The 18,355-nt window shown below is 52.7% G+C and overlaps 1 protein-coding gene and 1 long non-coding RNA gene across 2 annotated transcripts in view; both read right to left on the reverse strand.

Annotated features, from left to right (window-relative positions):
• SYT13 (synaptotagmin 13) overlaps positions 1-18,355 on the reverse strand; it is a 40,994-nt gene that overhangs the window by 11,369 nt on the left and 11,270 nt on the right. The window contains exons 2-3 of the mRNA XM_042958640.1: positions 2,873-3,098; positions 526-660 (exon numbers count right to left, since the gene is read on the reverse strand). Coding sequence (XP_042814574.1) covers positions 526-660; positions 2,873-3,098 — 361 coding nt within the window. The remainder of the gene's footprint in view (positions 1-525; positions 661-2,872; positions 3,099-18,355) is intronic.
• Positions 9,471-11,671, reverse strand: LOC122231212. The gene is made up of 2 exons (XR_006208405.1): positions 11,379-11,671; positions 9,471-9,818 (listed from the first exon to the last, which is right to left on the reverse strand). It is a non-coding gene; the product is annotated as an uncharacterized LOC122231212 (long non-coding RNA).

An 18,355-nucleotide genomic window follows, 5' to 3' on the forward strand; every position in this document is an offset into this window, starting at 1 on the left:
AGCTAACTGTTCGCCAAAAACCCGGTTTCCTCTTTTTGCTGAGTACCTGCTAAGCCACATTTCCCATGCTCCTTTGCATTCAGTGGCCATGTGACTGGGTTACAGCCAATGGGGTCTGAGCAGGAGTGATGCATGTTCTGTGTGGTCATGGCTTTTAAGGGGTGGTTGTGCTCCCTCCCTCTTCTCCCTCTCTCTCCACCTGCTGGATACAGATGACAAGGAGGCCTGAGAGGATAACGGGGACCCTGATGGAAGGAACCTGGTCCCTGAATCGGAGGTTTGAATCACCATTTGGAAGAGAAAGAGGCCAACCAGGATTCTCCACTTTGAATGTTATATGAGAGGGGAGTGGATTCCGCGCCCCCCCCCCCCCCACCGCACACACACTTCACGGTCCGTTCTTTACCGAGTGCTAATCCAGCACTGAGTGCTCCCTCCAGCCTCAGGTGCTCCCATTCCTCCTGTACAGCTCCTCCAGGGGAGACGGACCCACGGAAGCCCATGAAAGTCAAATACAAGTAATACCTTCCAGGCGAGTCACGAACAGTTCCGCCTTCTGCCGGTCATAGTCCAAGCGGTAGTGGAGTTTGGGGGCTTGGTTCCAACTGGCAGCCTTCTCTGGGTTCCAGGCCTCCATGACACACACATCCTCTACCACACCTGTCCAGAGAGGTAAGGCCGTCACTGCCACCCGCACTATGGTCCTTGTTTTTCTAGATCCTCTCTTTCCCATGTGCTACCCATGCCACGAATGGAAACCAAAAGCGCTCTAGCCGGGGCCGAGTCATGGTGGCCACCTCAGGGTGACACCTGCGGTCCTGGGATTACATGTTAAGGGACCGTCACAGCCCAGTGCTCAAGACATGGCCTTTGGTGTCACACACGAGCTGCCACTTAAGAGTTACGTGACCTTGGACAAGCTGCTTGACTTCTTCGAACCTCAGTTTCCTCATCTGTGTAATGGGAATGATAACAGTGTCTCCTTCCCAGAGTTACTTGCATTAAATGATTCAGAAGTTCCCCCCCAGACCACACATATCGCTCACTCTGCCCCTCACTGGAACAGGAGTCAAACATCTGGAAGATTCTCGGTAGTCAAACATAATACGGGAATTAAAGGATCCAGCAGCTGTAGCCGACTCCACTTCGAGCAACTTGGAACTCAAAAAGTCTTGATTCTCAGAACAACTTTAGAGGGTAGAAACGTAAAGGCCTATTTAATGTCCTAAATGGCTTGTTATGGGGTTCCTGCGCGTGGGGAAAAATTCCTCTGGTGCGTCTAAGTAAGGAACAGACTGACCAGGATGTGAGCAACGCGTAAAGCGAGACCGTCGTGAACACAGGACTCAGGTGGCTCCCAGGGGCGCCACGGGGATGATCACAGCAGGGTCAGTGCCAGAAGGGTCCTGCCTGGCACCCACAGCTCTCCCCTCTCAGGCTACCTCAGCCTTCAAATTCAAAGCCAAATCAAAGCCAGACCAAAGCTGGCACGGTTTGGCAATGCAAGAATGGATTCTGCTTCCAGAAACGGAATTCTGAGCTCCCGGGGGGGCTGAGGATCAACACTGGTGGGAGCAGGACACGTTGGGCATCACGGGAACAGTGTCCGATGAATTTGGCATCCTCGTCGCCTGCACTCCCTTGCCTCTGGTCAATATTTGCTGAAGAATCAACTCCTGATAGATGTCTATGGAACCAGCGTTCTGGGGTGGGGAACAATGACGAACGATGACAAAGAGAAGACAAACTAATGTGTTCCGAATTCTTTAAAGTTCCAGGCTCTGACACGCTGCCCTGTTCTTCCTGGTGGGCAGCATCCAATCCTGGCTCCCCCCGAGCTTTGGGAAACCTGGGGTTCCCGAGAAAGGGGAGCCCTCTTGTGATTATGATTACTACCCCCAACGCTCCACGTGCAAGCTTTTCCTCACTCTCGGATCTTAAGCTGTCGGGTCCTCAGGGGGTCTATTTGACATCTTTTTAAAATGCGGGGCTAAGAGCTGGGCAGATGCGTTCCTGCCACAGGAACCTTGCAAATTGTTCTTGAAGAAATGCCAGGCTAATCGCTGTGGTTCTGGGTGGGGGGCGGGGGCACCGGCTCACCGGCCAGCATGCGCTCCAGTTGGACCCAGGCCAGGAGATGTGTAAAAACTGGGGTCAACGTCAGAGCCAGTTACGCTGCCTCCCCTTGTACCGTCTGCCTCTCCGACCACACAAATAAAACCCCAGACCACACAAGAATCCGTTCTCCTGGACGTGTTTCTTGCCTCCTTATTGTCAAAGAGCCTGCATGCTCTTTGGGGTAGGGGCTGTGCCTGCTTCGCGTACCTGCCCCAGCGCCCAGCACAGCCCTGTACCCCGAAAGGTTGCTGCATCTCGAAGTGGACGCTGATGAGAAGCAGGATAGAAACAACAATAATAACAACACGCTTTGGTTACACCTTTGCTGCCACGCCCTGGGCTAAGCACTTTATATGCATTATTTTATTTACACTTTGCAACAGCCCTCCCGGGAAGACAACAGTAGAATCCCATTTCAGGTACGAGGAAACTGCGGCCCAGAGAGGTTAGCCACATGACCAAGGCCCCACGAGGAGTACGTAGAAGGGTAGAGAATTGGCCCCGGGACTCTGGAAGCCCACGATTCAATCATGGCCCCTCGACGTGAGTTGAAAAGGACTCTCCACTCCCCAGTCGGAAGCTGGAGGCCTCAGAGAGAAGCCGGGTAGCAATAGGTCCGCAGGAATAAAGGACTGTAATTCCCAGGCCCTGTGCCCCCGTGCTTGCCCAGCGTCAAATGCCGGGGCTGGCCATGAGACGCCGTGAGCCCCCCTGAGTACTGCCCATGGAAGAACGAGGGGCAGGAGACCCCTACCATTCTGAGGAAGGATGAACAGTTCCTCTGTGACCTGCCTCTTGAGGCGGCTGTCATTCGGGGCCGGGGGGCTGGCAGGTGCAGCAGGTTCCTCCGTGGTCCTCAGGGTATAGTCCGCATAGTTGATGACCTCCGGGGCTGTCACAGCCGGCCTGGGTCCGTAGATGTCTGGCAACTTGAGGAGGGCTCGGGGCTGGACGGGCTCCGTGGACTTTTTAACATTGAACTGCAAACACACGTCACTCTGATTAGTCCACGAGAAGACCTCCCGCCTGTTTTCTACCCACAGAAAGGAGAAGCCATGACCCGGCCTTTCACGGGAGGCAGAGGGAGGGCTGGGGTCCCTTTATGCTCCGAGAGGCACCACCCAAGCAGCCAAAATGTCACTTTCAAACACACCAGAATCCACAACACGGCGGTCGCGATGGCATCTGGGCCCTGTTCATCCACCCCCTTCCTCCCCCTGCCCAGTGGTCTTCTGCTGTGTCCCCTGGGGTTATTCGGGCCCATCACCTGTGCCACCTGCTTCTTGTTCTCTCACCGCCCCCCCCCCCCTTCAAGAGACCTACAAGCACTGGCCCAACCCGGCCCTACTCACCTTTCTGACATTGTCCCAGAATCTTCCCTTTGCACGGCTCCAGTCACTGGGCTCCCTGCTTCTCAAACAGGGCTGAACTCTTTCTGAGTCTGATTTCTGGACCCCAACCCCTCCCCCCAAACCACCACCCCCACCTCCACCTGCTGTAAATTAAGTCCCTCCCCCAAGCCTGTCCCTCCCTTTCACCACATCCTGCTCTTTGCTTTATAGCTTTGAGCTCGCCCCTATATTGTTATTTTTTTTCTCATAGGTTGGCCTGTTTGTGTCCAGTCCTGTGTGAGCTCCGTAAGCACAGGGATTATGTCTTATCTTGCTCCTTCTGTATTCCTGGTGCCTGCACAGTGTCTGCTCACAGGGAGTATGCAATATAAACCCGTGGCTAGGGCTGCCATGTTCGGTTGAATGGTTTGTGCACTGCACAAAGGAGCCCAGATGAGGGGCAAGTGAGGGTTGAAATGCAGTGTGTGCACCACATGCCCAGCTGTGTGCCCTGAGGTAGGGTCTTAGTCCACCTGGAGGAAAGGGCATCTTTTTCTCTACACAAAGGCCTGCTTGCTTGTGAAGCTTTAAGTATGCAGGGCTGCGTCACACAGACCAGTGGAATCTTCTGTCTTTCCCTCCACTAGGGACTGAGATCTCTTCTACCTAAGGGATTCCAACTTATATACCAGGCAGCAATATCAGGGGTCTGCCTAGTCCCCGGGAAGTCAGGGACTGATGGCCAGACCTAGAACTCAAAATGCTCGGTGGGTAGCCCATAAAATAACCCTCAAATTGGGGCAGGTGCAGACCCACAATAGAGTCCCCCAAGCAGCCTCCTGCCCTCCTCGCTGGCCCTGCTGTCTCTCCCCTCTCTGTGGCTGCTGGAGGGGCTGGCCAAGGGTCAAGGCTGCTCTCTGACCCAGGGACTGGGGAGTTTCGGGCAGGGGTGGCAGTGGGGGTGATGCAGTCCTGGAGGGGGACAGCACTCAGAAGTTGATGTGGTTTCCAAGTGGGTGTTTATAGTGTTTCCACAGTCTACGTTTCACTCTCCCGGGATAAATCCCGGACATTCTGCTCTCCTTGACACTCTGTCTCCGACCATCCCCGAGGGAGGCTGGACCTCGGTGACCTTAATTATCCAGGAATGCACCGGGGCTCAAAAGGGCCACAGGCGGCCGCCGTGCAGGTGGCCTGCTCCTGCTTTACCTCTTCTTCTTCCCAAGTCCCTAAAGGGCTTAGAGGGGATAAAACACTTCCTTCCTCTCTCGGAAACACTGCCCAGCAGACTGCAGTGCAACCGAGACTGTCCCAGTCTCTGCTGAGTGTGCCCGGCTCATACAGGCTGGAAAAGCACTTCTGACTTAAGTGGAACACAGCCGCCCAGGAGCAGACAGCGGGGTGGCCGCACATTTACATCTAGATCGGCCTGACCCCAAAGCCCGCTGCAACCGTGGCTCCCGACCCCCTTCCCGCCTTCAAGCCTCTGCCTGGCACGACACCCACTCATCAGAAACGTTTGTCACCGCTACGCCCTGCACCTGCTTCTCAAAAACACAGTCCCTGTTTGTCTGGGATGCTGGACGCAAAGGGGCAACGGCAGTGTCTGGGCTTTGGGCCCGTGCTGCGCCCTCCTGTTCATCAGCACAAAGGCACCCGGCCTGCCACTGGCCGCTGGCCACCCAGCCCCTTCTCCAACGCCTCCTATCTGTCCCTTACTGGGTCCAGAACTAAGGGCGCTTGGCTGGTTGGGGGAGCACTTCCGTGGTTTGATATCTGCTTTCATGCCAGTTCAATCAGTTCAGACGAGGGCTGTGTTGATTCATTTCTAGCTGGACCAAATTTGGCTGGTTCCACATTTCTCATGGAAAGAGAACGATGGGGCTCAGTTCTGAGGTTCACTCCGTGTTGCTTCAAGCCTCCGCAGAGCCTGGGTCAGCGCTCCTTCCTACTCGCTGGCTCTGAATTTGTGAGCCCCTTGATGAGCTCAAGAGCCTGTGACAAGAGCTTAAAATGCATCGCCAGAGCACAAAGTTGGGGTGTTCCTGGCTGTCCTCCAACATCCGTTCCCTCTCTATTCTGCCTTTCCTCCAGATCCCCTGGCTTTCGGGATCCCTCCCCGGCCCCAGCTCTGGGTTGGGGCAGGGGGACCTGCTTAATGTGATCCCATCGGCTCCTGGGTACTGTTTTTAGCACAGGGGTGGGCACCTGTCCCGGAAAGCGAACCCAGACAGGCAGAATGGAAGGACTTGCATGGCACGGAAGTAGGAGAGATCCTCTCCCCTGCTGGACAGGTAGCCTGTGGCCCCGTCTGGTGACTGCAAGACGAGCCAGTCTTGGGACAAAGTTGACATGGTGGACAGCAGGGTGGGAACAACAAAGGAAGCTGTGTTCTCTGGTCACAGTGTTACGGAGCCTCCGAATCAACCGAGCCCGGTATCCCCACTTGGCACTTCTGAGTTGCACGAGCGATGCGGTCCTTCCTGTGCCAGCCGGTTTGGGTTGGGGTCTTTGTGGTTGGCAGCGGGGAGCATCCTGAACTGAGACACCGCCTCTGTCATGAGCACACAGGATGCCATGACCGGTGGAGAGAAACTGCCTGGGGTGAGATGCCTCTCCCACCTGCTGAACGTCTCTGCATCCAGCCGAAGGCATCCTCATTTGCGGTCTATCCTTGCCCTGCCCTGGTAAGGTCCTGTGTGGCAATGGTTCCCTGAGGTGGAGAGTGATTTGTCGCCCTTCACTGGGGGCAGGGTCTGATGCCTGCTACACCACTCCCTTCAAGTAGCATAAGCAGCTGCTGGTTCCCTGTCTCGTTCTCTCGTACAACCGTATTCATTGCATTTCAAAACCCTGGTTCCACCGCATCTTTCTTTTTTTTTTTTTTCAATTTTTTTTTAACGTTTATTTATTTTTGAGACAGAGAGAGACAGAGCATGAACAGGGGAGGGGCAGAGAAAGAGGGAGACACAGAATCGGAAGCAGGCTCCAGGCTCTGAGCGGTCAGCACAGAGCCCGACGCGGGGCTCGAACTCACGGACCGTGAGATCATGACCTGAGCCGAAGTCGGACGCTTAACCGACTGAGCCACCCAGGCACCCCACCACTGCATCTTTCAAACGCATCTATGTTTCCCCTTAAACGACTGGAACTTCTGTGCCCCAGGAGCAGAAAAGAGGTTTGGGAGTGGGGTGGGGGGGGGCGCTGGGAAAGAATTATGAGTGGGGCACAAGCGAGAGCGCCTGGGAGGAGGGAGGCACCAGGGGAGCGGACCCCTGGAGAAGGACCTGAGCTCCAGCCTAGCACCGTAGTGTGCGAGGGGCGGGATTTGGAAGTGGGGACTGTCTCTCCAAATGTCCCTTGAACCCAGGGGAAGGGCCTGGCAATGTCGATGCAGGAGTCCAGGAAGGTTCCCAGTGGGGCGGACATTCAACGATTAAGGCACCCCCAATTGTGCTGGCATGGCAGGTACAGAGAGGGGAGACCCCTCTGTTGCGTCTCTGCAGATTGTCCCTGCCTCTCACCTGTCCCCTTGGGCCCCTGGCTCCTGCCGAGAGTGTGGACCCCGAGCAGCTTCATGTGGCACAGCCCCACGGCGCCTTGGGTCACGCCCCTCCCCTCTTGCCACCTCCCCGGGGGCTTCTCGGTGGCTGGTGAGGCGCGTGGGACATCCAGGGACACTGTGGGTGGCCCAAGGGCAACCCAGATGTGCCAAGAATTAACACTCCACGGGATGGGGGTGGCGGGGGACTTGACCACTGTCAGCTGGAAGCCAGACCTGAATTCTTCTCCTTTCCTCCTTCCTACCCGTCCCCAAAGTATCTTCAGTCACCCCTTGGAAGATGACACCTCCAGCAACTGTCCTTGGTGCCAGGTGGTGGCCGGCTCAGTAACACCTCTGTGTGTCCCCTCCCCCCCCCTTCCCCGCTGCGTCCCATCCCAAGATGGCACTTCCTGCCTAAGAGCAGCTCAGTGGCCTCAGGGTGGGCTCAGCCTTCCCCAATCCAGGCTGAGACAGATGGCATGGGGGGAGGGACAACCCTTCAGCTAACGAACAAATATTTATTGAGCCCTACTAGAGGCCAGGTCCTATGCTAAGTGTTAGGAACACAGAAGTGAACAAGACAGATGCTGCCCTTCCCTTAGGGGGCTGGTGTCGGAAAAAGAGAAATTAATTATGCAGCTAATGATCTGTAAACAAACGCTTAACCTTACCAGAGGCGTCAGGCGACCCCTAACGTCACAAACGTGATTAAGTTTTTCACCTAAAGACTGTTTATTAAATTGGGCTCTCGTGCTAGGGCATCCATATTAAAGCATCACGTCACCCTGGGAGCTACGGAGGAGCCAAGCAGACTCGGCTGGAAAGGGGGACAGATGGCTTTATCCCTTATACTTGACCTTTAGAAAGCAGAGGGCAGAGGAGAGAGATTCAAACACAGAGTGTTTGGATGATGTCAAGCACAGGCCACTGCAGCTAAGCTCAGCAAAGCCCCCGCCTCGGAACGGAGCTGGGCTGGAACAAGGGACCTGCCAGCTTCTGTCACTCTGGACTCCAGTACCCGTAACCACACACACCAACTCGTGTACAAGAGTTTGAAATGTAGCCCGGTGGTCAGGCGTTCAAAGCCCGGAACAAGACAGCGTGATTGGAGTCCAGGTTCCGCCAATTACTTGCTGTGTGATCTTGGGACCGGTTAATTAACCTCTCTGTGCCCCCCAGTTTCTCCATTTGCAAATGCTAACAACACCTCTTTCCTGGGCTTGGATTGAGGATGAGCTAAGCAAACCAGCGTCAAGCCCTTGGTACCAAGGCTAGCATGACAAACCCTCAACAAATGTTGGAAATGCTTGTTTGAACCTGAGGTCTGGAGCAGTGCTATGCAAAGTGGGGTTCGTGCATTGAGTTCCTGTCCGTGAATTTGCGTGTGAGAAGGTACGTAGATGCTAAAGCCAAACCGAACAGGTTTTTTTCTCCCACGGATGGTGTGAGAAGCTCTGGTGTGGACCGCACTTCTCCCACAAGAGCTGCTGGGGCAGGTGGTTCTTCAATGGCTCCCAGGGCCCCTCACCTCCTGGCGAGCACCCCTTTGTGTAATTCTCTTCCCCTGAGTGTGGGCTGGACCTCGTGACTTGCTCCCGATGAAAAGAATACGCGATGAGCTGTCACTTGTGCGATTAGGTTACAAAAGAATTAGATTTCATCTTGTCCGCTCCCTCTGGCAAGCATCCTGTGATGTTGAGGGTGCCCTACGGGGGGACCCGTGTGACAAGGGAGGGAGGGCAGCCCATGGGGAACCGAATCCTGCCCATAACTTGGCAGTAAATCCTTCCCCAGTCACGCCTCAAGATGACCACAGCCCTGGACAGCACGACCCTGAGCCGGAGGACCCAGCTATGCTAGGACCAGATTCCTGACCCCCAGAAACGGTGAGCTCGTGTTATTTTAAGCCACCAATTTTGGGGAGAATTTGTTACGCGGCACTATATAACTAATACATCTGTTCAGGAGAATTAAAGTATGAAAAACATAGAAACTACCACGCATGCACCGGAATGGCTAAAATTAAAAAGAATGACAACATTGGGGCACCTGGGTGGCTCAGACGGGTAAGCGTCTGCCTCTTGATGTTGGCTCAGGTCATGAAGTCGTGGTTTGCGAGATCGAGCCCCGAGTCGGGCTCTGCGCTGATAGCGTGAAGCCTGCTTGGAATCCTCTCTCTCCCCCCCCCCCCTCTCTCTGCCCCTCCCCCACTCGCTCACACACACCCTCCCTTTCTCTCTCTCTCTCAAAATAAACAAACATTTTTAAAATAAAGAACGACAACCGTAAGTGTCGGCAAGGATGGGAAACAATGGGAAGGTTCCTACGTTGCTTGGAAGGAAAAATAGTAAAACCACTTTGGACAACTGGTAGTTCCTTACAAGTTAAACTTCTGTCTACCCTGTGGCCCAGCAGTTGCACTCCTGGGCATCCAGCCAAGGAAAATGAAAATACACGTTTACACAAAGACTCACCCATGAATACTGATAGTAACTTTACTCATAGCAGCACCCCACTGGGAGCCACCCAGGTGTCCATCAACAGGAAAATGAGTAAGTAAATGGTGACTTCTTTTCATGATGGAATACTCCTCAAAAGTGAAAAGAAATGAACGACGGGTACACCAACCGCACAGAAAAAAATCACAAAAACGTGCTGAGCAAGAGAAGGCACAATGCAGAAGAACATATCCTGCAGAATTCAACGGATATCTTAACTCAGGAGACATTTGCAGGGTCGGGAGACATTTTGCTGGCGGGCGGAGGCTGTTCCTGGGTAGAGGCCGGGGATGCCGCTAACCATCCTCCAGTGCACAGGCCAGCTCCCTGCAACAAAGAATTATCCAACCCAGAATGGCAGCGGTGCAGAGGTTGAGAAACATCGATTTGCATGTGGTTTTGGAACACGGAAAATGCATCGATGGGGATGAAAATCAAAACAGTGGTTGCCTCTGGGGGAACGGCATGGTCAGAGGCATGTCAGAGGGTGCGGTTACAGCCTATGGTATAAATATTTGTCAAAATTAATTAAGCTATACACTTAGAATATGTGCATTTCACTGCATGCAAACTGTACCTCACTAATAATTTAGATAGAAAGACCGAGATGGATATAGATACACACATACACACACACACACACACACACACACACACACACGCTCTCCCCTAGTAGACATTAGAGTCCCTAATGTCTGGACAACGGGCAGTAAGTCCATTAGGTCAAGCTAGAAGTTAATGGGCAGAAATAGTCTTTTTGTCTCCAGGAAAGGACTACTCCTAGAGGCTGAGTCGGTGAGTGGGAATGGCCCTCTGTTTGGGCTTTCCTTCCAGCCATATAGAGAACTCTCCCAGAGAGAATTTGGGGTGCAGCCACAGAGGCTCTTCACCAACCCAAAGGCTTGATCCCCACGGCCCATTCCCTGCAGAGGGCATCCTTGCACACACCCACAACTGGTTGAAGCTTCATGGCTGACGGGCTACTTGTTACCAGCCCTGTATTAGTCAGGCAAGGTCGACTGCTGTGTAACAAACAGGCCCCACACATAAATGGCTGAACATAACAAAAGCTGATTTCTTACAGTCTTAAAGGGTCTACTAGCTCTTCTCCAAACCTGGAGTCCCAGCCTCTTCCACCTTGTGGTTGTGCCCACCTGCGCCGGGCACTGTTCAGATAGATATGAGCTCACTGAGTCCCCATATAACCTTATTAGGAAGTGCTACTAAGATCAATCCCATTTTCCAGATGAGGTTGCACTGCCAACTAGTGAGCCCTGGGGGCTCCATTCAAACCCAGGGTGACTCACTCCAGAGCCCGGCGCTGAGCCGCTCTGCCCTGCTTCCAGCCCCTTTCTCCATCTCCTCGCATCTCCAGCCATACTTTACTGCTCACTGGTGTCTTCCTGCCACATAGACTCATGCCCAGGCCACTGGATGGCCCCACCACCCAGCCCCTGCCCCCGCCCCCGCCCCTGCGTACCCTTCAGTCAGAGGAACGGGGTTGTTAGGACTGCTTCCCACACTTGGGTGCGTCTAATTCCCACCTGCGGAAGTGAAAAATTCAGATTTTTCTGAAACCCCAAGGCCCAGAGGTTTGGCTGAGAGGTCTTAGGTAGAGCCTGGGGAACATGCATGTCTAACAAGCTCCCCAGCCTGACTGCGATGTGGGGGGTCCCTGTGGCCCCTGGGGGGGACACCCCGGTTTTGGAACCCCCCCAGAGATCCAGGTAGGATAGGTGTAGAAATGTCCTCCTGTGCGGTGAGCTGCTCCCTGGGCACAAACTCCCCGTTTCTCAGCGAGGTCCCTCGGCGCCCACAGTTACTTGTGGTAGATCTCCCACTCCACGAAAACCGCTGATACCAAATCTCTACGTCTTAGAGGCTTACGGGCAAGTCCACAGGGTCGGGCCCCGGGGGAGCGTGTACTTCCAAGCTGCAAAGTTGAAATTCACTTTGAAGCAGCAGCTTGTCTTCCGGTCCAGGCGCCACACAGCGTTTCCATGGTGACCCAGCCACTGCTGGTCTCTCATTATCCCTTCCAATACATCCTCTTCTTCAGTGCCCCAATCCCTTTTCAAATCCCCTTCCCTTGGGACTCGCCCGCTACCTTTCTTTCCCCTCCTTTGTTATTTTAAAATCAAGAAAGCTTAGTTTGTGGTTAACCGGGACACTCCCTGTCTCCTCCCTGGTATCCAAGGCAACAGACCAGGAGGTTTGTCCCGGAACCAGCCTTGCCGTCAGTTGGGTAAATGTGCCTCTCAACCGGGGAAGAATGAAACAGAACTGAAAATAACAGCCAGCCCTGGGCAAACCCTTTCTCTGCTGGTGGTCACTCATTCAGTCATTTGTTAAATCTCTAGATGCCGGTCAACTGCAGGAACAACACCATCCAGTCATTTCCCTTGTGGAGTGAGCGTCGCCAGCGGGGCAGAAAGCAAGAAACCATTAGATGCGGAAAAAAGCAATCTCAGGGACAGATGGTGAGGGGGGGGTGGGTGGGAGGGGAAGTGGTGTCCACTAAAAATGTGAGGGTGAGGAAAGGTTTTCTGAGCTAAAATTTGGGGGCAAAAATCGTGTCGAACGTTAGTCATGTGCTGGATAGAGGTGTAAGCATTCTACCTCCATTTAAACCCCACAACCTCATGAAGGAGGGGCTGTTATTATACCCACTTTACAGAGGAGGACACTGAGGCACAGAGGACTTACGGCTGAAGTCACACAGTTAACTGGATACAGAGCTGGGATTCGAACCCAAGCGCATGCCCACCTCTGCCCTCTGACGCCAGCTATCCATTCATTCATTTGACCAATCACTATCTCGGGGTGGGTTGTGTGCATTGAAGGGAGATTTTCAGGAAGATGCAGAGGCTCTGGCTTTGAGTTGGGCGCTCCCTGAAGTAGGGACAGCAGTTTGATGGAGGAGAGATGGGAGAAGGGCATTCCGGACCAAGGCTGTGGCTTGAAAGTCTGAGTGTGGTCAGAGACCAGTGGATACAGCTAAGGCTTAAAACCCCGCGAGAAGAGGAGAGACAATGACTACTGCCAATCTCCCAACATTTCCAGAGTAAACAGAATTCACAAAACAAAACCAATCGGTGGGACTGGAAGCTGCCATATGGCAAGATCCTGCCTAGAGATGTACTTCTCACGGGTGGTCCCTGCATTGACTTCATTAGTCACATCACGATGCCCGAAAGGGCAATATGGCTGCCGCCTCTTGACCATTGCCTATGTACCAGATGCTTCTCGAAGCACTACAGACTTCACTGTATTTGACCCTCACGCAACCCTGTAGGGAAGTGCCCAATATTTTCTCTATTCTACACCCGAATTTTAATAAATAAAAACAGCCCAATTCTTTACAAAGGAGGAAACTGGGGCTCAGAGAATTCGAAACTTGTCCAGGATCCTACAGCCAGTATACGACCGCCCTGGACTTGGAAGCCAAGTGCACCCAAAGCCAGTGCTGCTATCACGACACTACATGACATGGTTCCCTGGGTCTCTGGATGCCAGCCATCAACAGGTGGAAGTGGAAATGCCCAGCTAGTTGCTTTTGATTTGCCGGCACATTCCCTATCGTTAGACTGATAATAACCCCACTCCCATCCCCACGCAGTTGTCTGGGTTTTTTTTTAATGAACCGTCTGGACGTTTGGGCATCTGCTTTGTTACTGCTCTCAGTTTTGAGTCTGGGCTTGACATTCTTTGCGTAGAAAACGTGTTTCATTTGTGCCATGAGCCAAGACAACGGCAAGACTATGTTGTAACCTCATGTAATCGACATCGGTCCTAAGTGTTATTTCAAAGCCAGGATGTTTTAAAGGTCAGAGAAAAGCCCTCTAGTCTGGGGCTCAAACTCAGTCTTGCCACCCCGTCCACTCCATTCTATCCTCTATTTTGCAGCCGCCATAGCAGGGCTGTTGGCAACGGGTTTGACTCAGAGCACAATCTCAGCCGGCCTTTATCTTTCAGAATTTCCACCTGCTCCCCCACCACTATATTGGTTTCCCAGGGGCTTCAGCGGCCAACTTTGGCTCAGGTCATGATCTCATGGTTCGTGAGTTTGGGCCCCATATCGGGCTCCGTGCTGACAGCTCAGAGCCTGGAGCCTGCTTCAGATTCTGTCTCCCTCTCTCTCTGCCCCTCCCATGCTCATGCTCTCTCTCTCTCTCTCTCTCTCTTTCTCTCTCTCAAAAATAGATAAACATTAAAAAAATTTTTTTAAGTCTGAGAAATCTGGTTATATGCAATTTCTTGACATTGAATTCAAAATCTTCTTTCTGAACAGCTATAGGATGTTTTGATTCTATAATGCTTGATAATTGATGAAACTATGGACAAAGGCAACAATTTTTAACCTTGTCGTTAAGCCAATATATTACAAACAAAAGCTAAGGTACTAAAATTTGATGCTTGGTGTTTTTTTTTTTTTTTTACCCATTTAAAAAATCAGAGCACATTCAAGGTTATTCTTATAATAATACCTCCTTCACGCATCTGCATTCTGATAAGCTTGCTTTTCTTAGTGGGAGAGAAAGGAGGTAAATTCTGTAGAACCCCTGAGCAGGTGAATATCATCCATCAAAAGTGATACAGCGTGGAATAAAAGTAGAGAGAGCAACTAACTGAAGACATCCATCCGCTTCTGTGCAGACACTTGGAAAGCACATCATTTTCCAACCCGGTAGTTTAAACGACAGCCATGTTTTAAAGTGTGCCTTCAAAACAGGACAGGGACTGTTTTACTAGATTATCTTTATATTTTGGTTTTAAGCCCAAACCCTCCAATTTCTACCCAATAAAACAGAAATCAGCACACACCTGTCGCCCGCTATGTATTTACCCACCCTTAAAACCATGGAAGATCCACGAATAAGTCCCTGCCCTCAGGAAGTTTACCATGCCATGGTGGAGATGAGATATTCCATAAACAGGAATATTAATTGCCTATCCTAGAAGAACTCTCCTGTCCCCACGGCAGACATGACTAATCAGTTAAAGCATTATTTCCTGCTCTGCTCAGGGCTCTAGGAAGCGACTACAAATTAGTAGAAATTGGTATACGAGGGGAAAGCTATATGCTTTCCCTGACGCATAGTTATACAAAGATAACTAAGTATAAAAGGTAATCTTAAAGGGCCATATGTCTAGACTATGTGCTATATAAAAGACTATGGAAGAGGTCCTTATCATTAGTGAGGCCAGAGAAGGCTTCCTGAAGGAGGGACAGTCAAGGATAACTCTGGATAGGAGAGGCAGGGGGAGTTCAAACAGACAGAGCAGAGCAGCGGGCACAGAGGGGTGCACACTCGAGGCATGGGGTATCTAGCAAACCATCCAAAGAGAAACACTGGGATTGGAGAAACGGATTTGCAAAGGAATGGTGAGGCCAGGTCATGAAGGGTCTCGAATACCCGGCAAAAGATTCCGAATCCTAGTTTATAAACAGTGGAGAGACTCGGGCAGCTTGTGAACAGGACAAGGACAGGAGCATTATTTTCAGTAACTCAGAGGAGCAGGGGCATGGGGGAGGGACCGGAGGCGAGAAGGCCAGCTCAGAGCCAGGTGAGAGGACGCGAGGGGCCGGGCCAGGGTATACCTGTCTCAAGGGAAAAATGAAAGCAGCATGCGGGACAAGTCCCCAAGGAAGATTCCACAGTCCTCCCGGGTGGAGCCACGTGTAGGGACGAGGAGTCTAAGAGAGCTGCGGCAAGGGGAAGGTACCTCCATCACTGCCTCTCGGGTCTCCTTTCTTAAAAGGGCATCGTGCCTGAGCGTCACTGAACATCCACAGCCGTGGAAGTGTTCAGGCAACAGGTTGACTCTCCTGTGCGACTTTTGTGAGAGATGGCAAAGGACAGGGCGAGAGGGCTGCTTCTGACATTGTTCTCCCAGCGGTCATCCGGGCAGACTCCAAGCCGGGGAGTACCACCCACAGCCGTTAACTTTCAAACGGGATGCCAGCCTATTGGCCCTCCCTCCGGTGTCACACGGGCCCACATTCCAGCGGTCTACCAACGGTCACGAAAATATGATTGGACCGTGGAAGGTCAGTGATATCAGATATTTGGCTCTAAGTTACTACACATGTCAAACAGTTCTGCTCAGCTCGTTGCAAGCTTTTGGGAATGAGAAAAACAGCTGAACTTCCCTACCCACGGATGTGTCTGTTTGACCAAGCACGTCTCAGACGCCTCAAGATGCGCAGAGCACCCTGCTGGAGGGTGGACCAAAGGGAAACCCTGCTAGACGCTGGACCAAATGGAAATCCTGCTAGAGTCTAGACCAAATGGAAAACCTGCTAGAGGCTGGACCAAAGGGAAACCACGCTAGAAGCTGGACCAAAGGGAAACCATGCTGGAGGCTGGACCCAACGGAAATCATGCTGGAGGCTGGCATTTATTGAGTACCCTATCAGTAAGGGTTTGGGCAGGAACAGAAGTCACGAACTAGGTCATCGAGGAGAGTGTGGGAGGTTAAGGAAAACACCTTGGGATGGAGAATATCTTGGAGCCAGGAGTAGCCGGGCATGGGGAGGGGAAGTTGGGAAATGGGGACGGGTTTGGGCGGGAATGGCAGGTAGGGGAGGAGGGTGCGGAGAGTGGTCTGGATGCAAAGGGACGATTTCCAGCCCGGCACTTCAGTTCCGGGCACTGCCCTACCTGGATTATGTGATTTAATCCCCACAATTCAGTGACAATGACACAGTTAACAGATGGCCACACTGAGGCACAGATAGGCGAGGTCACGAGCGTGCCATCCCACAGCAGGCCAGGGGCGGACTGGATCTGGAAGCCCAGCACTTCCTGTCCTCACTCATCTAGCATGTGACATCAAATATTTTACTAGAGTCATTTCAATGACAACTGAATTATTAATACCACTTGTTCATCCAAGAGTCATTTCGTGCACTGTTGTAACTCGTGCAGCCCCCCCAAAGGCCGCCTGGGGGAGTTATAGGAGCTTGGTTTCCAGTGGTGGCCACAGTCAGAGTCACCATCCTCCTCTGTTCCCGAGGAGGCGGGGGGCCCCGATGTGACTCTGCCGGGGACAACCTGTGCAGCTGTGTTCATTGCCCGAAGGTCACGCAGTGGCCCAGGGAACTGCAAACACAGCAGTGGCCTCAACCCTGCCTTCCGGACACCAAGCCACAGGTTCAGCTCGCCGCGGCAAGTGCCCTGCCCGGTCCCTCCGGTGGCCCTTAGAGGTAATGGATTCGAGGCGCTCCTTTCTTAGAGTCTCACGTTTCCCCGAAGTGAAGAATTCCGGAAACACCACAGGGCAGGCAACTGCTGACTTCACCAGCTGCCGACTCGTCCGGTCTTCTTTTTTTTTTTTAATTTTTTTTAACGTTTATTTATTTTGAGACAAAGAGAAACAGAGCATGAACAGGGGAGGGGCAGAGAGAGAGGGAGACACAGAATCTGAAACGGGCTCCAGGCTCTGAGCTGTCAGCACAGAGCCCGACGCGGGGCTCGAACTCATGGACTGTGAGATCATGACCTGAGCCGAAGTCGGACACCCAACCGACTGAGCCACCCAGGCGCCCCTCGTCCGGTCTTCTTAACAACAATTGAAGGCCATCAATGATTCACTCTACCACTTGGCCCTCATCTGCCCCCTGCCGGCCTCGTGACGGCACTAAGGATCCGTCTGGCACCTTTGACCCTGTCGGGCACATGGCCCTCACTCTCAACCTTCCCAATTTGATTCTGTGGTCCATCATTTCAACAACACCTTTTGGAGTCTAAAGACCCCCCACCCTCCATCTTCCAGTCCTTCCCTGATGCCGTGTGGTAAAACCCCACCATTGATGAACTCGCTACAGCACGATGCCTGCCCCCAACAGTCCTGCACCTGGGGTGGTTCCATGAACAATTCATGGTCAACAACCTCAAAATGGCTCCCGGCCCTGCCTGGCAATCCTACTGTTTCCCTAACTCCTGCCCCGAGCCCACATTTTGGAATCTCTCTGTTGCCTCGGGCTTCTTCTACAGACAAAAAGGAAGCCAAGAGAATGGAGATCCATTCACATAAACCCTGGCTGGACACATGCTGTGGCTTCCCTGTCCTGTTATGCCTTGGGAGGTGGACCCCTCGCTCTCCCCCTCCAAGACCAGTCCTTCCTTCCGAGCCTTGCCCCCATCCCCATGCTATTTGCGGGAGCCCGACCTCAGCTATTTTCCATCTCTCTCTCCTCCTCTCTCTTGAATGCTCACCTTTCTCTTTCAGCCTGCCCCTCCCCACCTGTTTTTAAATGCGCTCAACACTGCACTGACTTCTTGTCCCCTGATCAGCCACTGTCCTCACCCTCTCTGCCCAGCCAGGCGTCTCAAAAGAATCGCCTGTGCTTGGTACCCTCCTCATTTCCTCACTCTCCATCCATGCAGCAAGCCACTCCCAAAGGGTCCCGTCAGCCACTGAAGGTCACTGTTAGTCTCCGAGGTCACTGATGACCTTCACCCTCTGATTCCTATGGATTTTTTCAGTCTTATCTGACTTGACTTTCCGGTAGCAGGTTCTCAGTGGATGATTCCCTTCCTCTTAAAAAGCTTTTTCTCTTGTTCTTCTTCTTCTTTTGACATTCCATTCTCCAGGCTCTCCTCCTTCCTCTCTGGCCACTTCTCTGGCTCGTGAAATGCTGATGTCCGTCAGGACTTCCCAGGCGCTTTTCCTCCTCATTCTGCTCTCTTCCTGGGTGGTCTCAACCATGCTCCTGGCTGTGATTGCTGCTTATGACAGACGACTCCCCAGCACACATCTTCGGCTCCCCAGTATACGTCACAGCCGTACTGTGAGCTCCGGACGTGCCCAGCCACTGGCACCATGGACATCTCCAGGCAGAAAGCACAAAGAGTCCT

This window comes from Panthera tigris, chromosome D1 (genome assembly GCF_018350195.1).
Source record: "Panthera tigris isolate Pti1 chromosome D1, P.tigris_Pti1_mat1.1, whole genome shotgun sequence".
NCBI lineage: Eukaryota > Metazoa > Chordata > Mammalia > Carnivora > Felidae > Panthera > Panthera tigris.